Source organism: Epinephelus fuscoguttatus, linkage group LG15 (genome assembly GCF_011397635.1).
Source record: "Epinephelus fuscoguttatus linkage group LG15, E.fuscoguttatus.final_Chr_v1".
Taxonomy (NCBI): Eukaryota; Metazoa; Chordata; class Actinopteri; order Perciformes; family Serranidae; genus Epinephelus; species Epinephelus fuscoguttatus.
The window spans coordinates 15,699,310-15,711,984 of NC_064766.1; the positions used below are offsets into that span (position 1 = coordinate 15,699,310).

General features: G+C 40.7%; 1 protein-coding gene across 1 annotated transcript in view; it reads left to right on the forward strand.

Annotated features, from left to right (window-relative positions):
• ak5 (adenylate kinase 5) overlaps positions 1-12,675 on the forward strand; it is a 104,159-nt gene that overhangs the window by 77,614 nt on the left and 13,870 nt on the right. Inside the window, exon 11 of the mRNA XM_049599252.1 lies at positions 8,206-8,369. Within this exon, the coding sequence (XP_049455209.1) occupies positions 8,206-8,369 (164 nt within the window). The remainder of the gene's footprint in view (positions 1-8,205; positions 8,370-12,675) is intronic.

Below are 12,675 nucleotides of genomic sequence, written 5' to 3' on the forward strand. Positions count from 1 at the left end.
CAAGGGAACTGGAAGTGCAGAAATGCTAACTCATCTCTGTATTGTAGGACCCATTCCTGCAGAACTCATGTGGGTTTATCGGAGCTTTATCTCTGAAATCAGCTGCGGCTGAAAATTGGGATGATGAGAGCAGTAAGACTGAACCAAATCATTAGAGCTGTGGGCAAGACAATCCAAATAATGAGCTGTAAAATGCTAAAATGTCCTGTAGTGCTGAGGGGAACTGAAGAGTTGGGTGATGATGACTTTCTCTGGATCTACACACTTCACATTACACACAGTCATTTCATCCACTGTTATTATAAAAAAAAAATATTGAAGCTTTGAAAATAGAGTGTGTCCCTAAAACCAAAGCAACTGGGTAGTCTAATAAGGTAACAAATCCTTGCAAACTTTATACCTAAACTCATGGCAGGTCAAATCAACATAAATAGCCCATTTATTTTAACTTAAGTGGACCATCTCTCTAAGTACAGCCACTGCAGTTTTTGAGAAAAAATGGACACAATAATGTATAGCCTACACAAGAAATATAATAGACACAAGAAAATCCGAAACAGTGTCAGAGATGTTGGCACTTAAATCATCTTCCCTATTGTAATATTTAGTCAAAACAGTATGAACCCTTCAGCTTTGCATTATTTAAAGCACTTTCAAAACCCAAGTTACAAAATGCTTTGCAACTGCAAGGACTAAATTATGTAGTGCAAGTAACACAGAACTGGCTAGTACTTAACAAGTCTGTTGTGCTCAATATGAAAGTGACTCAGCTATTTTATTTACTTATGATGACTCATTATGTGGTGGAACAGGTAGTTTGTGTACCACATAAACTGAATCCTGCCTGCAAGATTAGTTTTGTGAGGACAGGTTTTCTTTCCAGGCATGTCAGATATGATGCCGACTTTGAAAACATTGTCTGTAGACTCCATGACTCAGCACGAGGACTCCTTAATTATAAATGAAAAGTTACTGTCCCCTTGTCAACCCCTCAGCTCTTTTCCAAAACTGCTCCACTGATGCTGACACTGCAGCTTCAGGGAGTTATCTGTCAGACTCTGCTCTTTAATCTGGTGGTGGAGAAGAAGAAGGGCTCAGAGTCACTTGCTGCCCATCTACCTGCCCTCTGAAATGCTGATGAGAGTGAGTATCAGGGCATCTTCAAGGAATAAAGTGAGGAGGGGATGAAAAGAAACTAGCATTATATAAGAGTTCTGGAGTGATGGTGTAAAGTCATACACCTTAAACTGGATAAAACTCAAATTGTAATTGAAGCAAACCACAGATAGGTTAGAAGAAGAAGGAGAAGAAGACAAAGGAAACGAAGAAGAAGATAAATTTATATATATAATCAGGACCTATACATGTTTTAAATGGAGAAACTGCCTGGGGCTGCCTTGGACAGGCTACCCAGGCAGTTAGGGGTTCAGTGCCTTGCTCAAGGGCACCTCAGCAGTGCCTAGGAGGCAAACTGGCACCTCTCCAGCTACCAGTCCACACTCCATACTTGGTCTGTATGGGGACTTGAGCCGACCCATGGCCACTGCAGCAAGGACATAGCCCCTGTACATGGGACGCCTGCTCTACCCACTGAGATAATGTTACTTTATGTTTGAACATGCTATGGTTAATGTGTGGGTAGGTGTAGACACAAGAACCATTTGGTTTTGGTGGCACTGTCCCGTCTGGAAACACAGTGATGTCTGGGTAAAAACACACCCACATTTGGAAAGGTTCCTGGAAATGCAGTGGTGGCTCGCTAAAAAACAAGCCAATTTAGTTGTCCATTGGTCTTGAAAAGTGGTCTGCAGCTTGGCAAAGGTCAGGCCTAGATGTCACGCCATCCCCCCACAATGACAAAGTCAGCTCATATACTATGTCAGTTTAGAAACGTTGATTTGATAGGTATACAATATACAAATGCAACATATCTGTGGTTTGCCAAAACACACAGCACCAACATTTTTATCCAGCAACTGCGGTGAGTTGCCTGCTTGTAGCTGCTGCATGCTTTGTTTTATTAAATTCCTGTCAGCTATTGAAGTATTATAAAGTTTGGTGCTGTTTTTGCCTCGTCGTACATGTTGCCAATCATCAAATACTTGCTGAACAGCACATAGAGGCAGAACTATAATCAGCAATTTAATTAAAAAAGATGTATGAGCTGTTGTTGACATCTCTCATTAAAATGAATAATAGTATATCTGTTCAGGAGAAGTATTACAGACGCATTTATGTTCTCAAAACAGCTTTAATTAAAAGTTGGGATAGAAGAGTTTTAGGTATTTGTACTTTATGTGGTTTTATCCATTGAAAACCTCCCTGACTATAACAACTGGTGGAAAAGTTGAAGCAGCATTCTGCAGCAGTGCTTCAGAAAATAGGTGAAAATGATGCCCGGGGGAAATGTTAATGTGAAGCTTCACTGGTGTCTGAGCTTTCAGACTTGTTTCATCTTCATGTTCTCAACCCACCGCTCTCTCTCACTCCTATCTCCCTCATTTCTATTTCCCTCCTCTCTGCAGAAAATTACCATTTTATTCCTGTAATAAGAGTCACATTTAAATAATGACCAAAAAAAACTGCTGTTAGTGTGAGTTGTTTTAGTAATGTTTTGCACTGATGCAATGGCAATTTTGCATATTGGTGGCCCTTGATGAAAACCAAGAATGTCATTAATAAGCAACACAGCTGTTAAAAGATGAGGCTGGTGTTATTTTCCCATCGTCAACAAATCCTATGAAAAGACCAAAACTAACAATTAAATGGTCCCTCTTGCAGTACTTTATGACTTCTCAACATGATCTGCGGCTCTCAGCCCCCAAGCCCATTCTTTCCTACTGAAAACAAAAATGTTATCTCAAAAACAGTTTCATTTTTAATGAAAAACATTTTAAAAAAAGAAGGCTCAGTGATCTCCTAAAAAGCTGAGCACTGTAGTTTGTAGTGATTTAAGATCTATCTGTGGTGGATTAATACACATTTAGAGCTTTAGTGAATATTTACAGCAGCAGGACCGTGTATGTGGAACTGAGAGCGTGTGTGTTCGTAATAAGGGAACAACAGCCTGGCTTCTCAATATGTTTTATTAGTTTTTGGACAACATTGGAACATCATTTCCATTTTCAACCACGTATCTGAAGCCAGGTCAAGGTAGCAGCAGGCCAAGCAAAGCATTCCAGATGCAATGATTTCCAGCTCCTCCTGGGGGACCCTAAGGTGTTCCTAGGCCAGACGAGATATGTAATCCCTCCAGCATGTTCTGGGTCTGCCCTGGGGCTGCCTACCAGAGGGATGTGCCCGGAACACCTCTAACAGGACACGTCCAGGAGGCATCCTGATCAGATGCCTGAACCATCTCATTTGACCCCTTTTGACGGGAAGGAGAAGCAGCTCTCCTCTGAGCTCCCTCCAGATGTCCGAGCTCCCGACCCTATCTCTATGGCCGAGCCCAGACATCTTAATTTTGCCTGCTTGTATCCGTGATCTTATTCATTTGGTTTCTACCCAGAGCTCATGACCACAGGTGAGTGTTGGGATGTAGATGGACCAGTAATTTGAAAGCTTTGCCCTCTGGCTCATCTCCTTTCTCACCACCACGGTCCAGCACAGCACCCGCATCACTGCAGACGCCGCGCCAAATTGCTGATCCATCTCATGCTCTATTCCACCCTCACTCGTGAACAAGACCCCTAGATGCTTGACCTCCCTCGCGTGGGGCAGTAACTCCCTCCCAACCCAGAAGGAGCAATCCAACATTTTCAGACACAGAACCATGGCCTCAGATTTGGAAACAGTACAACAAAATATAGAAAATAGCCACCCTGAGGAACTATCTGATGTAGTTTCCTTTCCACAAGAGGTCACAGATTAAATAGTGTCCACAAGTTGATTTACAGAAACTTACATGCTTAATAAAATTGTTGATTTTCTATTATTATTATAAACTTTATCTCTGAGGTTTTAACTGTTGTGCAGACAAAACAAGCATCTTGAGGATGACACATTTTCTATTATTCAGTTAATCAAATAAAAATGTTTATTAAAGATCATTAGTTGCCTTTGGTAATTATTCAGTTGCTCTCAAGTCAGATTGTTTTACCTTCTTATTCCACTAAAAGGAGTGTGTAAAGAAGTTCTGGCTCAAAACAACTGACAGTGAACAAACTTGAACCCTGGGTCTCTGCAGAAAATAATAAGTCCAGAAAATAAATCTGTCTTTCTACAGTCTGTGTTTACCACTCAAAATTGCTTTCTTTTGAAATTAGTAGCAGACGTCCTCCACAGTCCTTCAGTGGTTGGTGACAGTAGAAAGGAAACCATTCTTCACAAGGAGATCCAGTCATCTTGTGGGAATCTGGCAGAAAACATTTTTGTATTTTCCTTGATGTCAATAACTGAAGCATCTTAATTAGTGGAGGTGAGAAGCTCGTCTCCTCTGCAGCACTTGTTATTTGGATTGATTCATTTTTTACATCAAAGTGTTACCTGCTGAAGCTTTTAAGGAAAAGAATTACGAAGCAGGAAGGAATTCACATATGAAATTACTAGACAGGTTTTTTTCACTCGTCTATATGGATTTGTGCCCACTTTGCCTCGTTTCATCTCTGTCCCCTGCTCCATCTCTATCTAATATAATACATCTGTCACTTTTGCTCTTGTCAACAACAATGCTGTGATGGAGTTGTTTACACATGGTGGGGTTTTTTCAAATCTAAACCTCCACCTACCTGAGCTTCAGTAGGGAGACTAGAAGAGGCGAAGCAAAGTGCCATCATCTACAACCGCTCAACAATTTCACTTCTAGAGCTGCAGCATAAGTTAAGTTTAGTGGACTAAATGTGGGACTGTTTTGCTCTAAGAAATGACAAAACTATCCACAAGATTCAGAGAGACATCTGCAAACAAATGTGTGTTTGGTCCAACAAGGAGCATTTTAGTTTTCACTATGTTTAAAATTAAAAAGTTTGGAGATATTCAATTTTAAACAGGCAGGTGTGTAGTTTTGAGAGACTTCTGATGAATTTCCAAGGTTGAATTGGCATATATAACTGCATATCATCAGCATAGCCATAAAATGGAGCCCATAATTATGAATAATTCCATCTAATGTACCAGAAGAGAAGAAGACCCAGGACAGTGACTTGAGGTACACCATGTAAAACTAAAGGATTCAGGCAGGGTATATTTATCAAATACAAAATGAGAATGAAGCAGTTTCATTCTTATTTAATGTCTATCATTTACTAGAGGTGGTGTAATAACAGGCTATGACTAACGGGAACTGCCCATTGGTCGGACAGCCCATTGGTCTAATATCCCATTGACGACCCATTGTTCTGAAGTTCGTTCCGAAATCATCATGATGCCCTGTGGTTAAGGTCTGGTTAGGTTCAGGCACAAAAACCACTTGGTTAGGGTCAGGAAAAGATCATGGTGTGGGTTAAAATGAAAAAGAAAGTGACAAACACATAAGCTGTGAGCCTGTTTCGCCTCAAGCCTTTCCCATCTGACCCACAGCCGGTCGCGGCACACCATCAAGGTAGAAATACGCCCGCTGGGAGCCATTCAGCACCGCGGACCGTCAGACTAATGGGATGTCGGACCAATGGGCTGTCGGACCAATGACATGGACCCTGACTAACACCGTCAAATGCTGCACTGAGACCTAAATCTGCAGCTCCCTTGGCTTTACAGAGTTTTACAGTGAGTTTCAGCTCATTGTTAACTTGTACGACCCACAATTTTACTGTTTTGTTTTGCACTCACTGCTCTCACTGTCTTGTTTTTAACCGAAGCAGGCTGCCTACTCAGGGAATAAACTCTTTAAACTTACTATACACCACATCCTCAGCCTTAAACAGCAGACCAAAAAGATAGTGACAAGCTGGTGAACTTAGTGGAGCATTTAACATCTAAGGAGACAGATATTTCCCTCAGGAGTCAGTGGAGACCAAAAACAGAGCTCAAAGAGAGAGATTATTGGACTGAAATTCAACGGGTGACCTGAAACAAACACTCTAAATTAGTGATAATGTTGCTCAGTAATTGCTGGATGTCTAAATGGGCGACTGTTCTTTCAGGTTTAAGTTAGGCTTCAGAAGTTTGTGGTAAAAAAAAAAAAAGTAATTAAATTGGTGGAGAACCTGAACTTTAACTCAAATTAACGCAGCAAAAAAAGATATTATTACAGTATACAACAGTGCAGAGGCATTATAAACACACTTCAGACTTCTCATCTGAAGCTTTGACTATTGAGGCCAGTTAATCTAAATTTCAAATGGTTTCAGAGGGAGAAAACTATCTTTACCCACAGAGCCATTTCATACAGCAGGTCTGAGTTTGAGCCGACTAACCAGGGAGTCCCTAACAAGCTTCTCTGGGCTTTAGCTTCAGTCCTGGTGGGTCATTATTTTGCTTCCTGGCAGAGGTGTCAAGCAGCAGAGGAATACTTCAGGGAAGTAGGCGTCGGGGGCTGGTGAAATATATTAAGTCGGTGGGTATGTGCTGAATGTACAATGAATGAATGCATTACTGCCCTCCCTTCCTTTTCCTGACTTCATGGTCATCCGCGGGTGAGCTGAGCCCCGCTCATATCAGTCCGTGCTCTCAGAGGAAACGGTGATGAGGACGTTTGTTTTTGGCGGAGGGCAGCGACACTCGGATTGGAGAAGAATACTGATGATTGTGAAGCACATCCTGAGTTTTATTACTGTGCCCAAGGCTGGTTATGATTAATCACCACTGTCCACTGACGCTTCATGCAGCTTCATGGCCATGTAATACAGTTAACCTGCGATAAAACACCTACAGACCTCACAGCTCACAGCACAGCAGACAGATTGCTGAAATATTTTTGAATTCTTTAAAGGAAATAGGCTAAAGTTTAATTCCTAAATGGTGACTGGTTAGTAATGACAGTGTGTTTTTCTCCTTGGGCTGTTACAATGTATGCAGCCTGCGTGTGTGGTCTCCTATCTTTGTGAAGACCAGTTTGGGTCTTGGGAGTAAGACAGTGTGGAGTCGAAGTATAAAGTGGCATAAAAAGTAAGAGAGTACAAGCTCCTGAAATTCATAGTGAGGTACAATACTTGAGTGTGTGTACTCACCACTGGTTAAGGTACAAGGGAAAGTATTATGTCAATGTGGGACTTTACAAGTACAAAACCAATAAACATGCATGTGTGCATGTGTGTGCGTGCCTGTGTGAGAGTAGTGTTAAATTAAGGTGGCAGTGCAGGTAGATTCAGTTAGAGGAGAGAAGATGATAATGATCTGTGATAACCTGACTCTGAGCCCCTGGCAATGAATCAGACCTGTGACAAACACACACACACACACACCCACCCACACACACACATACACACAGAGTTACCTGCCTACCTGCTACACTCACACACGTTTTATCAATTTATTTATGCCCACACAAAAAGAACCATACATACAATATTAAACATGCAACAGAATACATTTAGTCATGGACCAGTGACATAGGTCTTTGCTGTAGAAAACACAGCACTCAGTTGTCAGGGATATAAGTAACAGTGTCTCCACCATATGTGGCAGTAGAGACAGCATGGTACTTTGCAGGTCATGTAGCCCTGTTTTGGGGCATCCTAAGTTGTTGAAGCCCTCTTAAGACCAAGCTGTGAATTTGTCTGAGGCTGCCCAATATGAAAGCAGGTAGTCCGCACCTATAACCTATGTCGGCTACCTCTGTAACAAACACTTCCTTGGACTCTTCACTGACAACCACAACATCTGGTGGTAGACAGATGTGAAAGGGTATCTGGGTTACAACTGTAGAGATGGAACATGGAAGGTTTGACGCAGGAACATTTGTACATTCTGGATGAAAAAAGGCAGGACATGGCTTCTGCTCTGGGGTCTACTAATCTGTCATGACGTGCTATGTACAGTCATTTGTAAGCATGACAGCTATCCAAGATGTGTGACAGCTTCCATGATGTGTTCTGTGGTGTGATGCAAACAGTGAGAAACCACTGGTTGAGAGACAGGACAGTGAGCAACACACACACCCTCCATTTCGTATTATCTCCCACTTTCATGCTCTTCCTTTACCTCTCAATTTCCTCTTTGTCATTCTTGCCTCACTTAGTGTCTTGCCTCAGTGATGACTTATGTGAGGATGGACTGACCTCTGCTTGTATCTTTGTGTGTGTGTGTGTGTGTTTGTTCTCTCAGGTGGTCCAGGCTCGGGCAAATCTCTCCAGTGTGAGCGGATGGAGGAGAGGTTCGGCCTGCGTTGCGTCACCCTGGGTGACCTGCTGTGTAACGAGCTGCAGTCTCACAGCGATAGAGGGCGTCACCTGCGAGACGTCCTGGAGAGAGGAGAGCAGCTGCCCGAGGTCAGTGGGGCACTTATGTCACCTGAAACAGGACTATCCCAGATTTTACTGTATAATGAGTTCATGTTATGGCCACCATTTTTCATTGTTTTAACTCAAAACGCTTCATTGTTGCAGTTAGGAACAAAACATGGAGCCACAAGTGACTGTTTGTCTTGGTCAGTGCATAACTTATAAAAACAGTGAGAGAGAAGAAAAAGAAAAAATATGTACTGCAAAAGTCAAGAATCATATAGGCCTATAAAAATATGTTATTCTGCTATTAGCCGAACACATAACTGAATTTTTTAGCTCTGTGATTGAAAGTTTCCTGCCAAAATGCACCCTGGGAGTCGTAGTTAACTTCTCCTTCAACAGTAATTTACAGAGGTTTGTACCTTTGACTTTTTATCAAAGTATTGCATCTTTTAGAACACAGTTGTTAATCATTTGTACTGAACGGCAGCGTTTTCATGTCCGTGTTTCAAGATGGTGTTAATTCACTTTAAGTTCAGACCAAAGATTCTTGATGAGACAAAACAGTTTTAAATCACTGCAGAGAAAAGTTGCAGCGGTGTGAACTGGGTGGTCTTAGCTCGACTCAAGTCAGCTGATGACCTGTGACTCAGCTGGTTAAATCACCAGTGGCTGGTTTTAGAATGTAAAGCACATCACCTGTTTCAACAGCCAATCAGCTTGTAGTGAAGTCCATGAGTCAATTTAAAATGACAGCAGACCGTGTGTTTGCTTAGTCTTATTCAAAAGTCATCGATATCCGGCGTTTGGGCAGTAACTTGTGGCATTAGAAACCAAGGTAAAAAGTTGTCATGATACGCGACCGGTTGCCGTTATAGTTTAACGTCAGGGGGAAACGTGGCGGGACAAGGATGAAAGTTAAAGCAGTGAAACTCCGAGTAGGGTGGGTTTGAGTGGTGGTGGATGGGTCCAGCAAACACCCACTGTCTTGATTCTAAAGCCAAATCCTGTTTTTTTTCCTAAACCTAACCACATGCTTTTGTTGCCTAAACCCAACCATGTGCGTTTATTGTTGAAGGAAAAAAAAAAAAATCGCAATTTGCGGTGTTGTAAATTGTTGACATGTTTTGAAAGAGACTGTATTTCCTGTGAGTATTTTAAGAAGCTACAAATTGTATTAATCCACAAATAGGCCTGAAAAGCTGAAAATCAGAACGGAAGTACAGTTGTTGCATAGAGATGATACACCATCTCGTCTAGTTGCAGTGTGAACTGGCAGATTTTTAGAACAGCGTATTGCAAGTAGTTGTCTGTTTCAACCTGTCTCGTTGCAAAACTTTGGTCTGAACTGGGCTGTACTAAAAGTCTTTTTTGTCTTCTCCTGCTTTGGTATGTGTGAACCTCTACAAATCTGTCTCTTTCCCTAAACCCCTGACTTTATTCTGACAGGATAAAGTCTATGAATGCTTTTTTGAGGCACAAGGGATTTTATTTTCTGGAGCAACACAGTTGGCCACTGACAATAAGGGTGTCCATACAATATACATTATATTGTTGGATTATTAACACTGATGCATTACTGTTTATGCAATAAAAAAGTACAATGTCTCCCTCTAAAATGTAGTGGAGTAGAAATCGAAAGTAGCATCAAATAAGTCAAAAATACTTTTAAATTTGCATGAGACCAGTATATGTTCTTGGTTACTTTTTGCCACTGCTTTACAGTCATTTGTTGTGACATCAAAGTAGCAGTACAAGATGAAAAGTCAAGCTGAAATCAGGCCTTATGAAAATATTGTAAGCCCTCAGCCCATTTTTGCAGGTGGAAAATTGTAATTTTGCATGTACATTTTTATTTAAGAAACTGAATATTTCACCAATAATTTTACTTGTCTTCCAGAGATGAAAGCATTAGTTTAGAAAAGAACAGACTGAGAAGAAGTGGTTTGTTTGGAATTGATACAAGAACAGAATATTAAATATGAGCAGTGATTGCAAATTGGCAGTGTGTCTGAACATAAAATCAGAGAACAATGATGCCACAGAAACACCCACACTGTTTGACTGGCAGGTGATCTCTAAGCAGTCAGCTCTGTGCGGCAGGCTGAGCCAACGAAATAATAACTTAAAAACAAGATCCTGCAGATTATTATTTCATAAAGACAGACAGCTGGAGATGCTGAAAGACAAATCCCTCCATGCTGTCACTAAAAATTGTATTACCAGCTCTCAGGCTGAGAGAATATAAGGTGTTTTTATGAAAAGGGCCTAATGAAATAAATAGAAGAGGGAGGACAGCAGCTGAAATATTACACAGTCAAGAGCCCTCAAAATGGCTTTCACAGAGAGTGTTCATCTATACACACTGTAACAAACAGTGCTGGCATGACTGTCTGAGCATATATTGGGGCTGGAAACGACCACAGAGTGTACGAACTGGATAAATTATCTACAGCTCCAAACACTCTCAGAGGAAAACACATTTTCTGAGAAGACATAAACATGGACAGCTTGTCTGTGGTTTATGGGAGATATATGATGCCGATTAAAACTCACTCTGACTATGTTAATAAGCTCAGATCTTTTACTATAGTAAAAAAAAAAAATGCTGCTCTTTACAAGTCCTACATTTGAAATTTTAATTAAAGCAGCTCTTACCTTTCTTGCACTTCACACAGCACACAGCAAATTTGAACATCCACAACTCCCACCTCCCTCCAAAGGCAGGAGTTCATTGCATTCGGTCCAAATGCAATGATTGGTCGGAGTTTTCTTAGAACCATATGAGAATGGTATATTATTTTTATCTCTGGTGGAATTCACTTACATTTTAGTGTGCCATCCGCTTATTAATAGCAATTTAACCTAAACAAAGAAAAGCATTAAATTTCCAGAAAGGTAAGTGTTGCTTTAAGTAAAAGTACAGCAGAATTAATAGGAAAATGTAGTTAATGTTACATTACAAGTACTTGTTGGGAAGAACGGTGTCTGTATTCTTGTATTCCTGACAACTCTGACAGCAAAAAGTAAAAACAAAACCCTCTGTCAATAAAGACCAAATAACTTGAGCCCCGACATAAATTAAAGGAGCTATATGTAAGAAATCTAAAGCAAATAGTCATAAAATCCTCCTAATATGTCACAGAGACTAAGGAATAATGTTCAAATAACATACTGATCTCACTGACAACAATAGTACAGCCAGAATATTCGCATTTAAAACATTTTTTTACGGTCTGCAAATCATGTTTATGTTTTAAATTTGTGTTTTGGCCTGTTGCACCACCCACCGCCGTCTACCAGTCACGCAGTCAGTAGAGTCTCAGCATCAGTGACAGTTACGACTGAGCTACAGCAGCACGGCAAGCAGCATTAGTAGTGTCCCGGTACATAGCATTAGCAGCCGACTCTTCCTCCGCTGTATCCCGGCAGCAGCGTTAGCAGCTGAGAAGCCGGACTTGCTCGAACGGTCCACTGGAAAACCGAAGATGAAGGACGCGGTGACGCAGCCCTGCCACAGCAGGTGCCCATGGGCAAACAAATCAGTCTCCAGCGTGCTGCTGTCCAGCAACCTCGAATCTGTAGGGGAGGGGGGACATGAATTTGAGTGCAGTAACCATTTTGGCCACATTCTTACATACAGCGCCTTTAAGTTACAAAGGAATATGTTAGCATGTTAACTTAATTTATAATTTATAACAATAACTTATAAACAGCTTAACAGCACTAAAACATGGGAATTACTACGAGAGCAATGTGGCTTACCTCTCCCACAGAGCACAACAGCAGAAGGGGAGCGAGGCAGGAGACACCCCTTTATAGGTGGGGTACCCCCAAAGGTGAACACAGCGTACAGAAACTGAGTATCAAATGTTTCACATATTGACTATGGAGGCCTAAGTGTGTCAGGTAATAACAATTGAAACACATTTTGTGTAATTATAATACTTAATATTACAAATGTACACTTGACTTTGTTACACATTTTACTGCTGTATAATTGACCCTGTTACACAAGAATAAAATAGCATGAAATTGAAATTAAACACAGTAAAAGTACCTTAAAATTGCACTTAGGAACAGTACTTGAATTAATAGTTAATTCTTTTATAATAAATTAATAATATTTGTATCTAATTAGGGTTTTTTTTTCAACAAAAAAGGTTGTTTTTGTTAATTTTTTTTTTAATAAAATTACATCTACTTCTTCTCCCTCATTAAAAAACCCTACTTGCTGAACACAAGATGTGTCGCACTTCACAATGTAAAAAATTATTAATGGGGTTAGTGGATAACGCTTAAAATGAAGAAGTTTTTCAGCATAAAAAAATTACATTTGTTTCATTAACAT